At 34.1% G+C, this 24,890-nt stretch overlaps 2 protein-coding genes across 11 annotated transcripts in view; one reads left to right on the top strand and one right to left on the bottom strand.

The window, feature by feature from the left end:
• Positions 1-930, bottom strand: part of LOC141454569 (5-taurinomethyluridine-[tRNA] synthase subunit MTO1, mitochondrial) — a 28,430-nt gene extending 27,500 nt beyond the window's left edge. For 6 of the 7 annotated variants that reach the window (XM_074128963.1, XM_074128968.1, XM_074128964.1 and 3 more), the window contains exons 1-3: positions 884-930; positions 364-483; positions 53-230 (exon numbers count right to left, since the gene is read on the bottom strand). The gene's annotated coding sequence lies outside the window, so the exon portion shown is untranslated. The remainder of the gene's footprint in view (positions 1-52; positions 231-363; positions 484-883) is intronic. The other variant, XM_074128970.1, reaches the window with a different exon arrangement.
• The window catches only part of Tpst (tyrosylprotein sulfotransferase), a 332,855-nt gene that overhangs the window by 18,920 nt on the left and 289,045 nt on the right, over positions 1-24,890 (top strand). Inside the window, exon 4 of one of the 4 annotated variants that reach the window (XM_074128990.1) lies at positions 14,830-14,886. The exons of 1 other annotated variant lie outside the window; for it this stretch is intronic. Coding sequence is in view for 1 of the 3 variants with exons in the window: in XM_074128984.1 (XP_073985085.1) it covers positions 21,752-21,778 (27 nt within the window). In the remaining 2 variants the exon portion in view is untranslated. Of the gene's footprint in view, positions 1-14,829; positions 14,887-15,706; positions 15,970-21,736; positions 21,779-24,890 lie in introns of those variants that run through there. 2 more of the 4 variants (XM_074128995.1, XM_074128984.1) reach the window with 2 other exon arrangements.

The raw sequence follows: 24,890 nt of genomic DNA, 5'->3' as shown, positions 1-24,890 counted from the left end.
GATTAACATTTATCAACTTATCTTAATTAATTAATGTGAAAAATTAACTCACGTTGAGCCTAAACTTTGTTCGCATCATCCATAAAGCACAAAACATTTAGCTGATATGAACTTTTTTACCCTCGTGGAAAACAATATTTTAGAGGAAAGAGAAGAAAATGACCCAGTTTATTGTTTTTTCTTTTTTGTATAAAAACGTGTTTTGTTCAACTGTTAACCTTCACAAACACCTGAAGAAGGATGATAAAAGAGCAGTTTAACATTGTAACTAGCCCAGAGGAGTTACGTTCTTTATACGTACGCAATAGCAAACCTATTCCATATTATTAAATATAGAAAGCTAATGAAAGAATGTTTTCTTACCGGTGTGTTTTTCAACTTAGTATGGCAAACTCTTAATATAAAGTTCATCATGTGCTGAAAGCAGTGGATTTTTCAGTTCTTTTCTTCTACTAACATCCTATTGCTTCGTACTTAATCCACCTGTAATGGAAGATATGTCTTTTACTTTAACACATTAAAAAACTGAACAAGTTGGTTTTTAAACCTAGTAACGTAGGTGTGATGTTTACAAACATGTAATGTGATTACATTAAATCTTTAAGACTATAATAGTGTTATTATTTATATATTTTTTATAGCGAGGTAAATTTTATCATTAATAACACAATCTATATTAGTAGAATAAAAAGCTTTTTTGTACGTTCCATTACAATTTATGAAACAGAATTTAAATTTTTGTTAAAGTGTGCTCCACACTATTGCTGCCAACCACATACATTTTATATTCAACGGAGTAAATTGTATAAGTAAACATAAAAGAATAAACCAAATGTGAAAGAAAATCTAGCAAAATTTAAAGGCTTAGCATTTGTTAGTTTACCTTTTAAAATGCCTTTTCTTTTCTCTACTACTACTACTGACATTGCACTGGAAAATATTGACAGTAATTAAAAACTCACAATATACATATAGAATATTGCAATATAAAGTTTAAATGATAAGCAACACTAGCAGACAAACCTTCTACTTTCTACCTAACCAGAGCAAACCTCTGTTATGGTTGCATTTAAAATATAGGTTAGATTAGAAATTTGACAGCAATAAAAAACATATGTACATCGTCGAAAAACTTTAAATTAGTTTAAAAAATTTGATAATCCGTTCTATCCTATTTACCCTTACATCCTATTATGTAGATTTCACCTAAAACCTTCTTTTTGCCCTTGAAGTTTTTTCTTGAATTGACACAAATTAGACATTCGCTAATGTCGATATCTAATTTAAATTTTTTATTTAACACAAGATTATCTTACTAACGACGAAGAAGTACTAACGACTATTTCATCCAATTTCTTGGGGTTACAAACAATGTTTATGATCATACTCTATCGTTTTCAGAAACTGATGAAAAAAGTTGTAACATTTGGCCGCTAGATCGCATAGGTAGTACTAAAAAATTACATTAGTTTATTCTAATGACAATAGATAGAGAAAATAACCACTTTTATGAGAATACAAAGTTAAACTATATTTAACAGAATTCCACAATGTACACTGTAAACAAAATAAAAGGCTTTTTAACAGAAAAATTCATCTGCTTCATCCCAAAATGAAATAAAATAATTTATAAGTAAACAAATTAATCTACCAAATAACTTTTACTAAAGAAAGGGATTAAAATAGCTCAATAGTACCTGTAGATCCAATAATAGTTCCGAAATTCCGTATAATTGAAGTACTTACCTTATGACTTTTGCTGATAAGGGTACTGTTCCCTAGCCGTAATAACGCCCTTATAAGTATAAATAATAGGTAACTATGATTGGAGAAAAATCTTACTATTTAGTAAAAAAATAGATGTACATATAATGAAAGGAGTATTCACATCAGCAACCATTTAAATCAAAGGAGCAAATAACTTCATACACGAGTTCAATTTGGTCCCCAAATAAAAACACATCTTTCAGATAAATACATTACCTATCAAGAAGATAATATAGGGAAAAAACAATAATCAAATACAATAACATAACTTATAGTAAAATTAGGAAACCATCTCCCTTTTATCAAATCGTTTTTACTTCTTTTATTTATACTAGATCAACCCTAAATGTACAAGAAACATAACACCAAAATAATCTATTGAAATTAGAGGAATATTTCCACATTTACCAATGGTTTTTACTTATTAATTTTCAAAATTGATCGACCTAAGATGTACAATCCAGCACTGGCTTTAATATTAACTACCAAATGCAGATACAGCAGAATTCCAGTAAAAATAGGAGACTATTTCTACTTTTTCCATTGGTTTTTACTTCTTGTTTTTCAAAATAGATCAACCCAACACGTTCAATCTAGTACTGCCCTTCTTGTTAACTATCAAATGCAGAAACAGCAGCCAACTATTGAAATTAGGAGACCATCTCCACTTTTTCCAATGGTTTTTACTTCTCATTCTTCAAAATAGATCAACCCAAGTGGTACAACCTAGGATTGCCCTTATTATTATCTATGAAATGCTGGAATAACAGAAATCTAGTGAAATTAGGAGACCATTTCTACTTTTTCCACTAGTTTTTAATTCTCATTCTTCAAAATAGATCGACCCAAACTGTACAATCTAGGATTGCCCTTATTATTAACTATGAAATGCTGGAATAACAGAAATCTAGTGAAATTAACAGACTATTTCCACTAGTCTACTTTTTCCACTAGTTTTTACTTCTTCCTTTTCAAAATAGATCGACTCAAGATGTACAACATTTGCCCTTATTTTTAACTATGAAATGCTGTAATAACAGAAATCTAGTAAAATTAGGATAAGATAAGATAAGATATTAGTTGGGACGGGACCTATACCCCAAGGCACCGCAGCCACAGAAGACTTATTGTGCCAATCCCTTCTTAGTTCTAGTAGGCGAACCCTCCCCTCCTAAAGAGGTCAAGGACTTTCCCTACTAGTTGTTTTTGCGCTACTATCTCCTTCGGCCTCAACGTTCCAAAGGTTTCATAGCGCAAACTTTCGATTGCAACGCAATCGAACAACAGGTGAGAGGCCGTTTCCTCCTCTTCCTGACATAATCTGCACAACGGCTCCGAGCTGATAAGCCCCACCTTGCGCAGATGCTTCTTGAACCTACCGTGCCCCGTGAATAGGCCTGTAATCAGAGTAATCTGATTTCTGCCCAAACACAGGGTCTCTTTGGATCTTTGCTTACACAGCCAAGGCATCAAGGTCTTGCTGTGTTTAACCCCAGGACACATCACCCAGTTCTTTTCGTGCTCCCTCCAGATCCAATCTCTGAGAGCCGCGCGAACCGAACCCCTGGTGATCCCCAGGACAGGCTCTGGACCGATGAAAGGAGTGTTAGCCCCATTCCTGGCCAGATAATCAGCTTTTTCATTCCCTTCAATACCCACATGACCCGGCACCCATTCCAACCGAACTTTGTTGTGCCGCGCCAGTAGTTCCAGGGCCTTCCTGCATTCCCAGACCAGGGAAGAGGTGATTCTGAAGGATACGAGAGCCTTCAGTGCAGCCTGGCTGTCCGAAAAGATGCGAATCTCCCTATTTCTAGGTTCCATCCGCAGGTTTTCCTCAGCGCATATTTTAATAGCAAAAACCTCGGCCTGGAAGACTGTGGCGTATCTCCCAAGAGATCTCTCAATGAGTACCTCGGGTTTAACCCCATACACTCCAGGCCCAGTCCCACAGTCCATCTTGGAGCCATCGGTAAACCAAATGCCTCCCTTCCGGTACTGATCCGTCCAGTTTACCCTCCATTCAGTCCTCGGTTTAATACACACCTGAAAAGGAGTCTCGAAACTGTATTTAGGACAGATACTGTCCCCTGCCATGTCAATAACCGGCCCAGGGTCAACCTTATCTGAAATAATCATATGGCCAATGCAGGAACTTATACGCCTCCATTGCCCATTGCTCGCCATTCTGTACGCACTGGCCCTTGCCTCCGCCTGAATAACATATTGAAGCGGAGCCAACCCCAGAAGTACTTCCAGCGCCGCAGTAGGGGTGCTACTAAAGGCCCCCGTGATCATCAGACAGGCCAGTCTCTGCACCCTTGCTAGAGCCTTAATTGCCGTCTGTTGTTCAGTCTTCCTCCACCACACCACTGAACCGTAGGTGATGATAGGTATGACTGTACGTGTATAGAGCCAGTGGGTCATCTTTGGGCTAAGACCCCATGTCTTCCCACAGGTTCTAGTTATTCCACAAAGGGCCTGTTTAGCCCTTAATGTAACTCTCTCAATCTGCGCCTTCCAAGTGAGTCTGGTATCCAGGACAATGCCCAAATACTTGACCTCACCCGACACATCCAGAGTTTTACCAAAAAATCGAAGGTTTTTGTAGCTCTCCTTGTCCCTTCTCCTTGTAAAGGGAACCAGAGTAGTTTTAGAAGGGTTCACTGAAAGCTCTACCCTTCTACACCAATTTTCTATAACCTTGAGAGCTTCCTGCATGAGTTCAGCCACGATTGTCTCATGTCTACCCCTGACCACCACAGAAATATCATCTGCATAGCCAAGGACCGAGAACCCACGAAGGTCTAGCACCTCAAGTAACTCATCTACGACCATACACCAAAGGAGCGGGGATAGAACCCCCCCCTGAGGGCACCCCCTAACTGTCGTTAACTCCAGCGATTCCCCAAAAAGGGTCGCTGTGATTCTCCTTGACGATAGCATGTTACAGATCCATCTTGAAACAGTGGACTCTACGCCATGTCTATCCATCGCCAAGGCAATTGAACTGTAGGTAGTGTTACTGAAGGCACCCTCAATATCCAGAAACACGCCCACAGCTGTTTCCTTGCAAAATACCGAAGCCTCCAACTCCTTAACCAGACAATGGAGGGCTGTCTCGCAAGATTTGCCTGTTTGGTAGGCATGCTGATTGGCATGCAGAGGCCGTTGCTTTAAAGCCACCTCAAATTAGGATACTATTTCCACTTTTTCCAATAGTTTTTACTTCTCATTCTTCAAAATAGATCGACCCAGACTGTATAACCTAGGATTGCCCTTATTATTAACTATGAAATGCTGCAATAACAGAAATCTAGTGAAATTAGGAGACCATTTCCACTTTTTCCAATGATTTTTACTTGTTAATTGTTATAAGGCCGTTGTTTGAATGTACATATAGTTTCGTTATAGTACGAAATTGAAACCATTTGAAAAAGTAGATTTCGTAATATCTTTCTAACACTCCTGTCACGTATTTTATCGTTAATATTAAGTGCAATGCTAGATTGTACACCTTGGTCAATCTATTTTGAAAAGGAAGAAGTAAAAACTAGTGGAAAAAGTAGAAATCTTCCTTTAATTTCACTGGAATGCAGCTGTTTGTGCATTTGATAGTTAATATTAAGGGAAATACTAGATTGAACATCTTGGGCCGATCTATTTTGACAAACAAGAAGTAAAAACCATTAGAAAAAATGGAAATAGGCTCCTAATTTCATTGGAATAAAGCTGTTTCTGCATTTCATATTTAATATTAAGGGCAATAGTAGATAGTACATCTTGGGTCGACATATTTTGAAAGACAAGAAGTTAAAACCATAAGAAAAAGTGGAAATAGTCTCCTATTTTCATTGGAATAAAGCTGTTTCTGCATTTCATATTTAATATTAAAGACAATGTTAGACTATACATCTGGAGTTGATCTATTTTGAAAAGGAAAAAGTAAAAACTACGGGAAAAAGTGGAAATCTTCCTTAATTTCACTGTAATGCTGCTGTTTCTGCATTTGGTAGTTAATATTAAGGGCAATGCTAGGTTGTACATCTTGGGTCGATCTATTTTGAAAAGGAAGAAGTAAAAACTGGTGGAAATAGTAGAAATCTTCCTCCAATTTCACAGGAATGATGCGTTTTCTGCATTAGATAGTAAATATTAAGGGCAATGCTAGATTGAAACTCTTTGGTTTATCTATTTTGAAAAACTAGAAGTAAAAAACTAGTGGAAAAAGTAGAAATCTTCCTTTAATTTCACTGGAACGGTGCTGTTTCTGCATTTGATAGTTAATATTAAGGGAAATACTAGATTGAACATCTTGGGCCGATCTATTTTGACAAACAAGAAGTAAAAACCATTAGAAAAAATGGAAATAGGCTCCTAATTTCATTGGAATAAAGCTGTTTCTGCATTTCATATTTAATATTAAGGGCAATAGTAGATAGTACATCTTGGGTCGACATATTTTGAAAGACAAGAAGTTAAAACCATAAGAAAAAGTGGAAATAGTCTCCTATTTTCATTGGAATAAAGCTGTTTCTGCATTTCATATTTAATATTAAGGGCAATAGTAGATAGTACATCTTGGGTCGACATATTTTGAAAGACAAGAAGTTAAAACCATAAGAAAAAGTGGAAATAGTCTCCTATTTTCATTGGAATAAAGCTGTTTCTGCATTTCATATTTAATATTAAAGACAATGTTAGACTATACATCTGGAGTTGATCTATTTTGAAAAGGAAAAAGTAAAAACTACGGGAAAAAGTGGAAATCTTCCTTAATTTCACTGTAATGCTGCTGTTTCTGCATTTGGTAGTTAATATTAAGGGCAATGCTAGGTTGTACATCTTGGGTCGATCTATTTTGAAAAGGAAGAAGTAAAAACTGGTGGAAATAGTAGAAATCTTCCTCCAATTTCACAGGAATGATGCGTTTTCTGCATTAGATAGTAAATATTAAGGGCAATGCTAGATTGAAACTCTTTGGTTTATCTATTTTGAAAAACTAGAAGTAAAAAACTAGTGGAAAAAGTAGAAATCTTCCTTTAATTTCACTGGAACGGTGCTGTTTCTGCATTTGATAGTTAATATTAAGGGCAATGCTAGGTTGTACATCTTTGATCTATCTATTTTGAAAAACAAGAAGTAAAAACTGGTGGAAATAGTAGAAATCTTCCTTCAATTTCACAGGTATGATGCATTTTCTGCATTAGATAGTAAATATTAAGAGCAATGCTAGATTGTATAACTTGGGTCGATCTATTTTGAAGAAAGAGAAGTAAAATCCATTGGAAGAAGCGGAAATGGTTTCCTAATTTCACTAGATTTATGTTATTTCTGCATTTCATATTAATATCAACGGCAATGCTAGATTGAACATCTTGGGCCGATCTATTTTGACAAGCAAGAAGTAAAAACTAGTGGAAAGAGTAGAAATCTTTATTTAATTTTACTGGAATGCAGCTGTTTCTGCATTTGATGGTTAATATTAAGGGCAATGCTAGATTGAACATCTTGGGCCGATCTATTTTGACAAACAAGAAGTAAAAACTAGTGGAAAAAGTAGAAATCTTTATTTAATTTCACTGGAATGCTGCTGTTTCAGCATTTGATAGTCAATATTAAGGGCAATGCTAGATTGTACACCTTGGTCAATCTATTTTGAAAAGGAAGAAGTAAAAACTAGTGGAAAAAGTAGAAATCTTCCTTTAATTTCACTGGAATGCAGCTGTTTGTGCATTTGATAGTTAATATTAAGGGAAATACTAGATTGAACATCTTGGGCCGATCTATTTTGACAAACAAGAAGTAAAAACCATTAGAAAAAATGGAAATAGGCTCCTAATTTCATTGGAATAAAGCTGTTTCTGCATTTCATATTTAATATTAAGGGCAATAGTAGATAGTACATCTTGGGTCGACATATTTTGAAAGACAAGAAGTTAAAACCATAAGAAAAAGTGGAAATAGTCTCCTATTTTCATTGGAATAAAGCTGTTTCTGCATTTCATATTTAATATTAAAGACAATGTTAGACTATACATCTGGAGTTGATCTATTTTGAAAAGGAAAAAGTAAAAACTACGGGAAAAAGTGGAAATCTTCCTTAATTTCACTGTAATGCTGCTGTTTCTGCATTTGGTAGTTAATATTAAGGGCAATGCTAGGTTGTACATCTTGGGTCGATCTATTTTGAAAAGGAAGAAGTAAAAACTGGTGGAAATAGTAGAAATCTTCCTCCAATTTCACAGGAGTGATGCGTTTTCTGCATTAGATAGTAAATATTAAGGGCAATGCTAGATTGAAACTCTTTGGTTTATCTATTTTGAAAAACTAGAAGTAAAAAACTAGTGGAAAAAGTAGAAATCTTCCTTTAATTTCACTGGAACGGTGCTGTTTCTGCATTTGATAGTTAATATTAAGGGCAATGCTAGGTTGTACATCTTTGATCTATCTATTTTGAAAAACAAGAAGTAAAAACTGGTGGAAATAGTAGAAATCTTCCTTCAATTTCACAGGTATGATGCATTTTCTGCATTAGATAGTAAATATTAAGAGCAATGCTAGATTGTATAACTTGGGTCGATCTATTTTGAAGAAAGAGAAGTAAAATCCATTGGAAGAAGCGGAAATGGTTTCCTAATTTCACTAGATTTATGTTATTTCTGCATTTCATATTAATATCAACGGCAATGCTAGATTGAACATCTTGGGCCGATCTATTTTGACAAGCAAGAAGTAAAAACTAGTGGAAAGAGTAGAAATCTTTATTTAATTTTACTGGAATGCAGCTGTTTCTGCATTTGATGGTTAATATTAAGGGCAATGCTAGATTGAACATCTTGGGCCGATCTATTTTGACAAACAAGAAGTAAAAACTAGTGGAAAAAGTAGAAATCTTTATTTAATTTCACTGGAATGCTGCTGTTTCTGCATTTGATAGTCAATATTAAGGGCAATGCTAGATTGTACACCTTGGTCAATCTATTTTGAAAAGGAAGAAGTAAAAACTAGTGGAAAAAGTAGAAATCTTCCTTTAATTTCACTGGAATGCAGCTGTTTGTGCATTTGATAGTTAATATTAAGGGAAATACTAGATTGAACATCTTGGGCCGATCTATTTTGACAAACAAGAAGTAAAAACCATTAGAAAAAATGGAAATAGGCTCCTAATTTCATTGGAATAAAGCTGTTTCTGCATTTCATATTTAATATTAAGGGCAATAGTAGATAGTACATCTTGGGTCGACATATTTTGAAAGACAAGAAGTTAAAACCATAAGAAAAAGTGGAAATAGTCTCCTATTTTCATTGGAATAAAGCTGTTTCTGCATTTCATATTTAATATTAAAGACAATGTTAGACTATACATCTGGAGTTGATCTATTTTGAAAAGGAAAAAGTAAAAACTACGGGAAAAAGTGGAAATCTTCCTTAATTTCACTGTAATGCTGCTGTTTCTGCATTTGGTAGTTAATATTAAGGGCAATGCTAGGTTGTACATCTTGGGTCGATCTATTTTGAAAAGGAAGAAGTAAAAACTGGTGGAAATAGTAGAAATCTTCCTCCAATTTCACAGGAATGATGCGTTTTCTGCATTAGATAGTAAATATTAAGGGCAATGCTAGATTGAAACTCTTTGGTTTATCTATTTTGAAAAACTAGAAGTAAAAAACTAGTGGAAAAAGTAGAAATCTTCCTTTAATTTCACTGGAACGGTGCTGTTTCTGCATTTGATAGTTAATATTAAGGGCAATGCTAGGTTGTACATCTTTGATCTATCTATTTTGAAAAACAAGAAGTAAAAACTGGTGGAAATAGTAGAAATCTTCCTTCAATTTCACAGGTATGATGCATTTTCTGCATTAGATAGTAAATATTAAGAGCAATGCTAGATTGTATAACTTGGGTCGATCTATTTTGAAGAAAGAGAAGTAAAATCCATTGGAAGAAGCGGAAATGGTTTCCTAATTTCACTAGATTTATGTTATTTCTGCATTTCATATTAATATCAACGGCAATGCTAGATTGAACATCTTGGGCCGATCTATTTTGACAAGCAAGAAGTAAAAACTAGTGGAAAGAGTAGAAATCTTTATTTAATTTTACTGGAATGCAGCTGTTTCTGCATTTGATGGTTAATATTAAGGGCAATGCTAGATTGAACATCTTGGGCCGATCTATTTTGACAAACAAGAAGTAAAAACTAGTGGAAAAAGTAGAAATCTTTATTTAATTTCACTGTAATGCTGCTGTTTCTGCATTTGGTAGTTAATATTAGGGGCAATACTAGATTGAACATCTTGGGCCGATCTATTTTGACAAACAAGAAGTAAAAACTAGTGGAAAAAGTAGAAATAGTCTCCTAATTTCACTGGAATGCTGCTGTTTCTGCATTTGATAGTTAATATTAAGGGCAATACTAGATTGAACATCTTGGGACGATCTATTTTGACAAACAAGAAGTAAAAACCATTAGAAAATGTGGAAATAGGCTCCTAATTTCATTGGAATAAAGCTGTTTCTGCATTTCATATTTAATATTAAGGGCAATAGTAGATAGTACATCTTGGGTCGACATATTTTGAAAAGGAAGAAGTAAAATCCATTGGAAGAAGCGGAAATGGTTTCCTAATTTCACTAGATTTATGTTATTTCTGCATTTCATATTAATATCAACGGCAATGCTAGATTGAACATCTTGGGCCGATCTATTTTGACAAGCAAGAAGTAAAAACTAGTGGAAAGAGTAGAAATCTTTATTTAATTTTACTGGAATGCAGCTGTTTCTGCATTTGATGGTTAATATTAAGGGCAATGCTAGATTGAACATCTTGGGCCGATCTATTTTGACAAACAAGAAGTAAAAACTAGTGGAAAAAGTAGAAATCTTTATTTAATTTCACTGTAATGCTGCTGTTTCTGCATTTGGTAGTTAATATTAGGGGCAATACTAGATTGAACATCTTGGGCCGATCTATTTTGACAAACAAGAAGTAAAAACTAGTGGAAAAAGTAGAAATAGTCTCCTAATTTCACTGGAATGCTGCTGTTTCTGCATTTGATAGTTAATATTAAGGGCAATACTAGATTGAACATCTTGGGACGATCTATTTTGACAAACAAGAAGTAAAAACCATTAGAAAATGTGGAAATAGGCTCCTAATTTCATTGGAATAAAGCTGTTTCTGCATTTCATATTTAATATTAAGGGCAATAGTAGATAGTACATCTTGGGTCGACATATTTTGAAAAGGAAGAAGTAAAAACTACGGGAAAAAGTGGAAATAGGTTCCTAATTTCACTGGAATGCTGCTGTTTCTGCATTTGATATCGAATATTAAGGGCAATGCTAGATTGAACATCTTGGGTCGACATATTTTGAAAGAGAAGAAGTTAAAACCATTAGAAAAAGTGGAAATAGTCTCCTAATTTTACTGGAATGCTGCTGTTTCTGCATTTGATATTGAATATTAAGGGCAATGCTAGATTGAACATCTTGGGTCGACATATTTTGAAAGACAAGAAGTTTAAAACCATTAGAAAAAGTGGAAATAGTCTTCTAATTTCACTGGAATGTAGCTGTTTCTGCATTTGATATTGAATATTAAGAGCAATGCTAGATTGTACATCTTGGGTCGACCTATTTTGAAAAATAAGAAGTAAAAAGTAGTGGAAAGAGTAGAAATCTTCCTTTAATTTCACTGGAATGCTCTTCTTTCTTCGTTAGGTAGTTAATATTAAGGGCAATGCTAGATTGAAACTCTTTGGTTTGTCTATTTTGAAAAACAAGAAGTAAAAAAACTAGTGGAAAAAGTGGAAATAGTCTCCTAATTTCACTGGAATGCAGCTGTTTCTGCATTTCATATTAATATTAAGGGCAATGCTACATTGAACATGTTGGGTTGATCTATTTTGAAGAACAAGAATTAAAAACCATTGGAAAAAGTGAAAATCTCCACTTAATTTTACTTGAATGCGGCAGTATCTGCATTAATGATTTAATATAAAGTCATATTCTAGATTTTACAAATTGGGCTGATCTGTTTTCAGAAACAAGAAGTAAATACCATTGGAAAAAGTAGAAATAGTCTTCTAATTTTACTGGAATGCTGCTTTATCTGCATTAAAGAGTTAATATAAAGTCATATTCTAGATTTTACAAATTGGGCTGATCTGTTTTCAGAAGTAAGAGGTAAATATCATCGGAAAATGTGGAAATATTTTCCTAATTTCAATAGCTGGCTGCAGTTTGTGCATCTGATAATTAATATTAAGGGCAATGCACGGTTGTACATCTTTGATCTATCTATTTTGAAAAACAAGAAGTAAAAACTAGTGGAAAAAGTAAAAATCTTCCTTCAATTTACAGGAATGATGCGTTTTCTGCATTAGATAGTAAATATTAAGAGCAATGCTAGATTGTATATCTTGGGTCGACCTATTTTGACAAACAAGAAGTAAAAATTAGTGGAAAAAGTAGAAATCTTCCTTTAATTTCACTGGAATGCAGCTGTTTCTGCATTTGATAGTTAATATTAAGGGAAATACTAGATTGAACATCTTGGGCCGATCTATTTTGACAAACAAGAAGTAAAAACCATTAGAAATAGTGGAAATAGTCTCCTAATTTCACTGGAATCTAGCTGTTTCGGCATTTCATATTTAATATTAAGGCCAATGTTAGACTGTACATCTGGAGTTGATCTATTTTGTAAAGGAAAAAGTAAAAACTACGGGAAAAAGTGGAAATCTTCCTTTAATTTCACTGTAATGCTGCTGTTTCTGCATTTGGTAGTTAATAATAAGGGCAATGTTAGATTGTACATCTTTGGTCGATCTATTGGACAAACAAGAAGTAAAAACTAGTGGAAAAAGTAGATATATTCCTTTAATTTCACTGGAATGCAGCTGTTTCTGCATTTGATAGTTAATATTAAGGGCACTGCTAGATTGAACATATTGGGTCGATCTATTTTGAAAGACAAGAAGTTAAAACCATTAGAAAAAGTGGAAATAGGCTCCTAATTTCACTGGAATGCTGCTGTTTCTGCATTTGATATTGAATATTAAGGGCAATGGTTGATAGTACATCTTGGGTCGACATATTTTGACACACAAGAAGTTAAAACTATTTGAAAAAGTGGAAATAGTCTCCTATTTTCATTGGAATAAAGCTGTTTCTGCATTTCATATTTAATATTAAGGCCAATGTTAGACTGTACATCTGGAGTTGATCTATTTTAAAAAGGAAGAAGTAAAAACTACGGGAAAAAGTGGAAATAGGCTCCTAATTTCACTGGAATGCTGCTGTTTCTGCATTTGATATTGAATATTAAGGGCAATAGTAGATAGTACATCTTTGGTTGACATATTTTGAAAGAGAAGATGTTAAAACCATTAGAAAAAGTGGAAATAGTCTCCTAATTTCACTGGAATCTAGCTGTTTCTGAATTTGATATTGAATATTAAGAGCAATGATAGATTGTACATCTTGGGTCGACCTATTTTGAAAAATAAGAAGTAAAAAGTAGTGGAAAAAGTAGAAATGTTCCTTTAATTTTACTGGAATGCTGTTCTTTCTTCGTTAGGTAGTTAATATTAAGGGCAATGCTAGATTGAAACTCTTTGGTTTATCTATTTTGAAAAACAAGAATTAAAAAACTAGTGGAAAAAGTAGAAATCTTCCTTTAATTTCACTGTAATGCTGCTGTTTCTGCATTTGGTAGTTAATAATAAGGGCAATGTTAGATTGTACATCTTGGGTCGATCTATTTGACAAACAAGAAGTAAAAACTAGTGGAAAAAGTAAAATCTTCCTTTAATTTCACTGTAATGCAGCTGTTTCTGCATTTCAAATTAATATTAAGGGCAATGCTAGATTGAACATCTTGGTTCGATCTATTTTGAAAGACCAGAAGTAAATACCATTAAAAAAAAGGGAAATAGTCACCTAATTTCACTGGAATGCTCTCTTTCTAAATTTGATATTGAATATTAAGGGAAATTGTAGATTGTACATCTTGGGTTGACCTATTTTGAAAAATAAGAAGTAAAAAGTAGAGGAAAAAGGGTAAAGCTTCTTTTAATTTCACTGGAACGTAGCTGTTTCAGCATTAGATATATAATATTAAGGGCAATGCTAGATTGTACATCTTTGGTTGATCTATTTTGGCAAACAAGAAGTAAAAACTAGTGGAAAAGTCGGAAGTAGTCTGCTAATTTTACTTTTTCTGCTAAGTTGACTCTGAGAGTCAGACTTCAGTTACTATTCTTTAGGAAATAGTGACCATGTTCAAAACTGTTATACAATATTTTATATTGTTTGATGATAGTTAATTTCATGTGATTCAACTAAATTATTACTAATATTAACTGCCTTTGCTATATGTTGAATGCAAAAAAAAAAAAATTGACAAGTAGCCAGCAGAAATTGCTAGTACTAGAATTAAGAATTTGTAAGAGGCCGAATAAAGGAGACCTCAGGATCCTGTTTAACGTCGTGCGAGTTGTAAGTTTGTAATATACAATCGCTATATCAGTGTTGTGATTGAGTTTAATAAAGGAAGAGGTTGCCCTGGGCGTTACTGTCCTGCCAGTCTGGAGGAGAGCGTATCTGGAAGCAAAACCTTCACCTTGTAAGCGCATAAATCAGTCATAGCTTATTTACTGCGACGCTCATGGTAGCCGGTAGCCACATTCGTCTGTGTGGATATTGTAATTGGGTCCAATATTATTTATGGAGATGCTTCACTGCTATGTGAATATACTTATTCAATCGTTTTGTTGGCTAACGTTGTGCTAATGTATTCTACTCTTTTTTGGCCGCTGTTTGTTATTCTCATTCATCGTAATCGCCTATCGAATTTTAAATAAAGAACCGCCAGTATTTATTTCAATACAAATAAACATAATTTTTCATTTTTTTTATCTTCAACTTGTCAAAAATGACAGTGTTTATTGAAATGTTAAGAAAAATACTTTTGACTAGTCGCAATCTGCCATACCTAACTGAAAAATTCTAAATTATACTTCTAAGTAACTTTTTTTTTTATTTATTTTTAGTTGCTTTGCCAAGAAAGGATCTTCCAGCTGCCAATTTTAGCCTCCCAGGAAAATTAGGTAATTATTAAAAAAGCTATAGTTTCTAGTGATTAAGCTCTAGTATGGAATCAAGATTGTTGGTAACATTATTGAAGTTGCCCATTTTTTATTTTATTTCTTATTTTAACCCTTCCTAGTTCGCAATCAAAAAAGAAAATTCCTGAAAAATGTATTTGCAGTGTTTGATATGTGAAGAAAATTTAGGTCAATAGTAAATCAATCGTAGAGTATAAAATAAAAATAGAAAATTCAGTGACTTTCTTTTAGCACATTCCGCAATCTTTTTAAACTAAAAGTTTTCTTTATACTGATAGAAATAAGAAATAACATCATCCGGAGTTCCCGTAGAATCAAGTTCCAGGTATTAATAGGTTTCTTTTCAAGATTATATGGCTCTTGTCTGGTAGTTTCTGTTCGAATTCTAATAATAAACCCCCCAAAAAAGAAGAAATTACCGGTTTGAAAACCCTCTAACATTTCTGTGGCAGATACTTTTCTTTTTACTTAATAATTAATACCTAATAATATAAAGGCCACCTGAAAGGAATACAAAAATTATTGCAGCTAAGCAGGATGGTACATAATTCAATTCTTGATTGTTTTAGAAGTGTGTTAGAATTATTCATTGACTTATAAATTGATCATTAAATATGGCTATTGTTATTGGGCACATAATCCTTTTTACGCTTAAAAATAATATTTAATTTAATATGTATATATTTATATTGTATATATACGTTACATTTTATATAAATATAAGTTCATTAACTGTGCAATGGTTGGGCAATTTCATAAGATCAAGTTGGCATTACTTGATTGCTCTTCCATTAATTCTAGTTTCCAGTTCAAGGGCGCTGTTGTTAATTGTGTAAATTTAAAAGGTGTTTTATTTTATAATTCTTTGTGATAGTTATGTTTTAGTTGTGATAAAAACTGTGAAATAACTAATAGAAACAATTAGTGATATTTGTTGCTTCTAAATTGTTGGGGCTTTTATTTAATATATGTATTGCTGTTAGAAGTTCGTTTAGTGATTTGTTTGTGCAAGCTAGTTGGTTTGAAATCTCTGTTTTATTTAGATTATTTGCATCAATATATAAGGTAAATACAAAAAAACAATTCATTAATTTGACGAATAATATTTGAAAATTGGTTCTTTCGATTCAGGTACTTATTTGAAAGCAGATTGATGGTGCCTTTTTTTAAGGACAATCAATTTTAATGATAAAATAGAAGTAAAGAAAGTTCTATTTATATTTTCTACTCGAAGTAATTTTTTTTTTAAGATCAAACCATTGTGAAATAACATGGATGTAATGTAATTTAATTTTAGTTATTAGCTTAAAATTTTCTTTACAATGATTTCAATAATGGCCGCTTGGGGCCATTTCACATTACACTCAGAGCTCTCTGTAGGAACTTGCAGCACTTATAATTTCACTATATGTACTTAAAATAAACTATTACACTTTCAGGAAAACTATTTATTAAAAATATTTTATACTCAAATAAATTGGATAATTTCTGTTTTATAGATTATTTGCAACAGTAATTTAATTTTATAAGAAAAATTTAAGATTTGATTAAACTCATTGCTTTAACTGCATTTTGAAGTTGTCACTTTTTTCTATCTTTCTGTTCTAGCACCTTTATTAAATTTATTTCAGCAATTTTATTGTAGTTATTAGGTGATAAATAGATTTGAATGCTACTAAAACTGAAAAAGGTAAAATGTACAATTAGTCCGCACTATTAATTGAACTATTACAAGTTATGGTTGGTGTAAAGAATTTCAAAACTGTAATTTACACATTCCTTTAATTGCATTCTGTAAGGTTATACGCATAATTTTTGGCACATTACTGCTAAGATTTTGTAAAATTTTATTTTATTCTCACTTCTTTGTGTAAATTAAAACTAAATTGAAAGGAAATTCTTAAAGTAATTCTTTTTGTTCTCTCCAGTAGCAGTAAGATACTTATCATTTGTTTTGAATATAATTTTGTATTTCTAATCTTTTTTTCTCTATTTTTAGGTAAGTGAGCAGTTTCCGAGATTTCGTACTTTGTAGAAGTAAGTAGTCAAGTGATTTTTGTAAAAAATGTCTTTAAAAATTATTTACAAGTGTATGTGATGCCAAATCGAATGTCACTTCTTTTAGATTTTGTATGCATTTCTATCTACATATATGTGAACTTAATCGTCTGAAGTGGGCGTTGTTTTGTGAAAATAGTTAATTTATTTTCGGGAAGACAATGGCTGGCCATTATTATTTTTTATGAACTATTCTATCATAGCATTACACTCAAGAACTTCATCTTTTAATCAGTTTTCTTTTCTACTAATTGCTGAGTACTCTAGAATATAATTGGAGTGATTGTTCGATAATTAGAAGAAATTATCGTTTTTAAATTGAATTCTTTCTTGTTAGATTAAAATGAATTCAAGTAAAATGTTCCCTCTGTACTTATCATTCCAGCGCCGCTCTAACATTTCAGTACCACTTTTGTAGAACGATTTATCTTTTGCCTCAAAATAGGCCTTACGTTTCAGCGATAACCTCTTCATTCGAGTGAAATTTCTTACCGGCGAGCATTTTTTTTAGGTCTGCGAACAGCCAGTAGTCGCTGGGAGCCAAATCTGGCGAATACGGTGGATGTGGGAGTGAATTCGAAGTTCAATTCATGTAGTTTTGCCATTGTTTTGATTGACTTGTGACACGGTGCGTTGTCTTGATGAAACAAAATTTTTTTTCTTTGCCATATGCGGTCGTTTCTATGCAATTTCGGCCTTTAAACGCTCCAATAACGCTATATAATATTCACTGTTGATGGTATTTCCCTTCTCAAGATAGTCGATGAATATTACACCACGCACATCCTAAAATACCGAGGCCATAACCTTTCCAGCCGATTGTTGTGCTTTCGGCCGCTTTGGTCGAGGTTCACCAGTTGCTGTCCACTCAGATGACGATCGTTTTGATTCCGGAGTGAAGTGATGGATCCATGTTTCATCCATTGTCACATATCGACGCAAAAATTCCGGTTTGTTACATTTAAACATGGCCAAACACTGCTCAGAATCATCAACACGTTCTGGTTTTTGGTCAACAGTGAGCAAACGGGGCACCCACTTTCAACAGAGCTTTCTCATAGTCAAATGCTCATGCAATATAAAAGCAACACGTTGTTTTGATATCTTTACGATGTCAGCTAACTCACCGCAACTTCACTTTTCGATCATTCATAACGATTTTGTGGATTTTTTTTATATTTTCTGGTGTTATCGCCTCATTTGGACGTCCACTGCGTTCTGCATCATCGGTGTCTCTACGAACACGTTTGAAGTCAGTAAACCAACGTTTTGTTTTTGTTTCTGATGGAGCAGAGTCCCCATAACACTTTTCAAGCCATTGCTTCGTTTGAACGGTATTTTTTCCCAACAAGAAGCAGTGTATAATTAAAACACGAAATTGTTTTTGGTCCATTGTTTTGAAAATAACAAAAGGAGCGTCACTCTTAGCGCAATAACTCACAAGCTAATGAATAGAATATCATGAAATTTTAACAGCTGTCTTTTGAAGGTTAGTACTAACTGGAAAAGAGGTGAATGCAATAGAACTAGCGCCATCTGTGTGTTAGGCCCGGGACTTTTCATCCCATGTTAGATAATGCTGAAGAGGTTTTGTAACATCTCTTGTAGAGTTTCTATTATTCACTTGGGTAAACGTTACTTCTTTAAAGAAGATTTCTTGTAGTTTTTGACTAGACAAAGTGTCTTGTTTATGGACTGGGTTATGGATTCCTTTCATGCTGTCCACTACATTCATTTCGTATTTTAGTATTAAAAAGCTTCGCTTAAAATTTCTGCTTCTATGTTTTCTTTCTGCCTGTCGCAGTTTTTTTTTAGTTTACTGCCGGTATCCGGACACTGAAATCACCTTGCATAAAACACTTACCTATCGCCAGTGAGCTATAAGAAGCTCCTAGGAAGATAACATCTAAGAGCCAGCAGCTGGATTCGAAAACAGGATCTCCTTGTTGGAATCCAGTATTCGCCGGCCACTGAGCTAAGCCTTTCCTAATTCTTATAATTAATTGTTTTTTTGTTTACAAATCGAAGTATATTGTAATAATTATTATTAATATTAAATATAGTTACATAAAGTAATATGGGTGAATATGAGAAATATGGAAACTATCGATTTCGTCTACTGTTAAAGGAAACTTCCTTTATGTGGACACAGTATGATGTATGTGTATGGCACTTGTCAATTGAGATTCTATGAGAATCTAGTTGCGGTCTTGCGGTAAAACTTGACTTGGAGTTAATTTTCAAAGCGGAAATTGATTTTAGGTGTGCCATGACATAAGCTCTGGAGAGAGAGAGTTTTGGTTGGTAGAGCAAAGGCGGGAGGATATTATGAAGTGGTAGTGTGGGTAGTAAGCCATAGTACGAGTGATATCATGTAAGCCACAAGTTGTTTCCGGTGTAAGTGGGTTCTAAGTACTCTATTCGTGCGTGCGAAGTTGGAGATGGCGTCACATCTATATACCCTTAAGTAATATAATTTATTAAATGCTTTACTTCTCTAACTGCTCGCTTATTTCATCATTTACCCACCTTTAAGGCTTAAAAGTTTACTCCTTCAATACGGGTAGTTTGGAGCTTAAGTTCCCTCACAGCATAACTTCAAACTTAATTTCAGCATTTTTTTTCTCTCTTACTTCCGCTTACAAGTTTAAATTCTGCGATTTTCAGTTTTAACCTTAAAATGAACGTTTTTTTAGCCTCCTGTGTATGAGAATTCCTCTAAAGAAAAAGACTGTCCACGTAGATAAGGCTAATATTGCAATCACTCTAAACCAATGGTTCCCAAACTTTTTTGACCCATGGACCCCTTTATATAGTAAAAACATGCCCATGGACCCCTTTTTGTAGTAAACACTAGCCCACGGACTCCCAAGTAAAAATGCTACATAAATGCATAGTATAAAAATTACAAATTAAAAAAAAAATTGTTGAAGTATTTATTGAAATTATAAATTTTGTTTAAAATAAAATAAAAAAAAAATTAATAATTTGGATGAACGTGATGAGATGATATGAGTGTACATCCGGCTCAATGTTTCTCAGTAGCGACCGCAAATCCCCACGAGTACTAATTTCTAGTCGATTTCTTTTTTTTTGTGATGAGGTTCATAACGGCTCTGAATCCAAGTTCTACCAAACAGGAAGACGGGAAAGCAGTCAACAACTTCTGTACAATAACCCATAATGCAGGATATAAAATTGGGATCTGTTTTTGTAACCAGAATTTGTGGTTCAAACATTGGTTTAAGTTCCTCATTTTTGGATATTTCAATAAGCTGTTCCTGTATTAGTATGGATCCATCTGTGTTTTGGGATCTGAGTTTGTCCACGCGCAAAAAGGGGCTCAACACCCAATCGGGAATGTCCAAGTGAAGAATGTCTTCAAATCTTTGGTTCAGGTCTGCATGAAGAGCCGTTAATTGTTCAACAGTGAGCAAGCAAATCTTCATCTCTATTTTGCAATTTCGAAAGATCTGGAAACTGAGAACGTTCTCCTCTTCCCAAGTTTTGTTTTTACAGAAAAAGTTTCGCAACAAACGCAGATATAACGCTTTTAGTTTTGATTAAATTTAATTGGTCATCTTGTTAGTCTCTAATTTACATAATAATAAAAATGGATCACAGTTTTATTATTTTATATTGAACCTTGCGCGGACCCCCTGACGTTGTTCAGGGACCCCCAAATCAATCTTAATTTTCCACGGACCCCCTGAATGATACCGGGGGACCCCTTTGGGAACCACTGCTCTGGAACAATCAATGTTGATTGTTCTTTGTAAATAAAAGTTTTAGAGTCCTAAAGTCAGATATTTAAAAGAAAATACTGCTCTCTGAACTTGTATTTTTGTGAGTTAATATGAAGTTGGAGAAAATTCCCAATCGGAAAAAACCACTTTATTGAGTAGATGTTTTCCCCTTTTTTTGTTTTTAATTTTCTCTCGAAAATCCCTTCTCATTTTCATTACATGCATTTAGATTTTATTTTATTACTTGAAGGATTTTTCTGTGATACTTAAACTTTTGGACAGTACTCCAAAAAGGATCGGGGCTAATTCTAAATGGAATTTCAATAATTTTTCTTTTAAATTTCAATTTGTTTTTCTTGAATAAGAAAACCCTATTTACAGTACTTCAGATTTCTCTGGTTCCATAATTTCCTCTCTCGTTTACATATTTTGTATTCGATCAAGTCATCTTATTGGATAGATTTGGTTTAGTAGAGCTGTTGGTGCCAGTGAAATTGGATTTATTGATATTCCCTCCTTAAGGTAAAGGTAATTTAAACTACTTAAGTGGATCTGCCTTCTATCTTCTCAACCCTAAATCCTAAATTTAATTTTATTCCATTCTGGCGTAATTTTTATTTTTACCGTGTCACCTCTAGTAGTTAAGGAAAATGTTGCTTTTTTTTTTTATTGTTTTACACAAAATGTTTAGCATGATTTAATTTTTATTGGTAACAGATTAATTGCTTCACTTTTCCACATTAATGAGTTAATAAAATATTATATTGTATTTTACGATCCTTTGTCATAGTTTATTATTCAGTTCAGTTGTTCTACTTTCAGTTACTATTCCGTTTTGTGATCTGATCTGTATTTGTATTTCTTAGATTTTATTCTATTTTGCTATTAGTGCGGTCCATTTACTCAACAATTTTCTTAAAATTTGAATCTTAATGTCTTTTAATTATTAATTTAAGTTCGTAAAAACGTTCATTACACTGAAATCAGAGAGAAGTCATAATTTTCTGCTCGTGAACTGCCCTAAAACGTATTTACCCAGCAAAATGATTATAGATCTACGTGTATGTAAGGTAAATACGTAAATAAATTTTTCCCAAATTACTGTGAGGCCATTTTGAAAAAGTCTCATAAAAGAGAAAATATACACAGAAAATTGGTTGATCTTGTAATTGTGACGTAAATTGTCTTTAACTTGAAATAATTATTATTTATAATTTTCAGTTATTAATTAATCAGCAAAAATGTGTGCCCATCCCACTTGGAAAAAAGAGCAAAATATGCTTTCAATATAGCATTGACTACTTGGTAATGGTGTAACATTTTTGACCCATAACTTCAAGCGTTCATTTCTCTATTCCATAAATTCTCGAGAAATGCCATACTTTATTATTATTTGGTCTATTTTTCCACACCCAAACAGTTCCTTCTTCTTCGTCTGAAATTCTAGATTTTTTTCCCCGAAATGAGCAAACAATATCGCTAGATTCACCACCAGTCTCCTCATCCTCGCTTTCTTTTCGAGAGTGGTCGAATAATATCCACTACCTTCACTATCATTATCCCATTTTAGGGATCTGAATAAGGATAATACTTACTAAAAATAACAATGAAACTATTATTATACTGACCAGGTTTTAATTTATTATACTGTTATAAATCTAATATCTATGACTAAATAAAAAAGGCCAGTCTGTGTCTTCTTCTTAAATGGCACTACAACTCATGAAGAGTCTTGGCCTCCTCAAGACGTGCCCACCATGCGTCTCTTCCCTGCGCAGCCGCCCTCCAGTTACGGAATCCAAGCATTGCCAAAGCATCTCTTGCCACATTGTCCTGCCATCGTGTTCTTGGCCTGCCTACCCTCCTGGGACCTTATGCACTAACATCCATAATTTTTTTGGGCATTTCTTCATCCCCCATCCTTGCCACGTGCCCTGCCCATCGCAGTCTTCTGAGTTTTACAATTTTGACGATATCCGGTTCCTTGAACAAAGCATTCTGTCCATCACGTACAGGGCCATAAATTCTACGGAGAACCTTCCGCTCGAATACTGCCAAGGACCTCTCATCTACTTTTGACATGGTCCATGCTTCGGAGCCTGTTCGTAAGCACCGGCCGGATCAACGTCTTATACATTTGAATTTTCGTGCTGCGGGAGATAAGCTTGCTTTTGATGTACTTTACTAGGCGAAAATAGCACCTATTTGCGGCCATAATTCTTGTTTTAACTTCCAGACTCTCTTGATTTTCACTACTAACCAGGGACCCTAGATAGCCAAACTCGTTAACCCTCTCGAATTTGTAGTGCGCAATCGTCAGTTGCTGTTCCTGGATGGTAGAGCTATATCCCGTACACATATATTTGGTCTTTCCTTTATTAACTACCAAGCCTAACCTTCTGGCTGCCATTTCTAGCGCCAGGAAGGCTTCTTTCATGGCATTCATCGATCTTGCTATAATATCGATATCGTCAGCGTATGCAAGCAGCTGGACAGTCTTATTTAGTAGCGTACCACTAGCTTGAATACCAGAGTCCCTCACAGCCTTCTCCAACGCCTGGTTAAATAAAAGGCAGCCTAGGGCATTCCCTTGTCACAGTCCCTTATTTGGCATAAATTTTTCCGACAGATCTGCCTGCACGCACACAAAAAACTCTGCCCCCTACATTGTCATCCTTATGAGGCGGACTAGCTTAGCAGGAATATTCATTTTCATCATGGCGCTGTAAAGCTGTTCTCTATCAATGCTGTCATATGCGGATTGAAAGTCTATAAACAGGTGGTGTGTTTTAAAGTTGTATTCCGCAGCCTTTTCGAGCGTCATTCTCAGGGAGAAGATCTGGTCAATTGTTGACTTTCCTCTAGGGAAGCCACACTGATATTTGCCGATCTCTCGTCCTGCAAACAGCAAGAGCCTCTGGAACAGGATGTTAGAAAGAATCTTGTAAGCACATGGGATCAGGGAAATGCTCTATAATTACCACAGGCCAACGCGTCACCTTTCTTGTATATAGGGCATATTTCTGACTGCAGTTCTCGTGTAATTGCACTAATTTCACATTTGAATAACGGTCTTTAGTTATGAGTTTAGTACAGTATTACCAACACGAAAAATATTAAAATGTAGCAAGTAGTACAGTATCTCAGAAAATTTAGTAGATGTGCGATGCTCGTTATTTTCAGTATAGGAGAAAATTATTAAAAGACGTACCATTGCACGCCAAAATAGCGCAAGAGGTTAAATATTGTTTAAAAATTAATTCCAAAAATAAGTTTTAAAGTGCAAAAATTTTACAAACAACCAAAATTAGAGTTTGCGAAGTTTACTTACTTAGGCCAAAGATGGGTATTTGATTTAAATGATATTTAATTTTTGAAATTTTCTCTTACACAACGGAAGTTCCCACAAAAATCAATTTTGAAAATGAATTTCCTTTTTTTTTCTCCAACTTTTCTAAACTAAAACGCTAGAAATATCCGGTTCTCTGTATCCAAATATCCGGTTTTTTTGCTAAAACGTGGATCTCTTTCTTTATTTAATAAGTTATTATCCTAGTCACGCATGTACACTTCCAAGTCAATGCCCGGTTACCATGGTAATTATCCCTGTCTTGAGTGTCACAACAATTAGATCTTGAAATAAGAGATCGGTATCTCCTGTAGTGGTGTAGTATAAATAGCAAATAGTTGATTGACATTTCAGGCCATTAGTTTTCTGTCTCGTATATTACAAGAACTCATCTACATAAATAGTTCCCTTTTATTTAAATACATGGAAATTGTTGGGCTTGTAGTTATTTGAAGTTTAAGCTAACAGTTCACATCTCTTACTTATCTGCTCCTCCCTTTTCACTTGACAGTTTGTCTATCCATCTGTCTGTCTGTACACATTCACTTTGTCGGTCTACAAAACTTGCTTATTATACCATTCTGAGAGTGTGTGTGTGTGTGTAACCTTGCAGCATTGCTTATCCTCCTCTCTACATCTTCCAGCGATATTATTAGCAAGACGGCGGCATATTTCTTTATTCCACTTTCTTACCTTTCATTTTGTATACGTCACCGGCTTTCAATTGTTCATTGTATTTCTCTCATCACATTCTGGTAGAATATTCATTCACAGGTTCCGTGTTTTGTCAGTGGTTCGCACGCACTGTTCACACGCAGACGGTTCAAAAATGA

The sequence above is a fragment of the Rhodnius prolixus genome, unplaced genomic scaffold (assembly GCF_049639745.1).
Source record: "Rhodnius prolixus isolate KJV_2025 unplaced genomic scaffold, Rpr scaffold_9, whole genome shotgun sequence".
Lineage (NCBI taxonomy): Eukaryota > Metazoa > Arthropoda > Insecta > Hemiptera > Reduviidae > Rhodnius > Rhodnius prolixus.
Note: the sequence above shows the minus strand (reverse complement) of the source record. Positions and strands in the feature narration are given on the sequence as shown.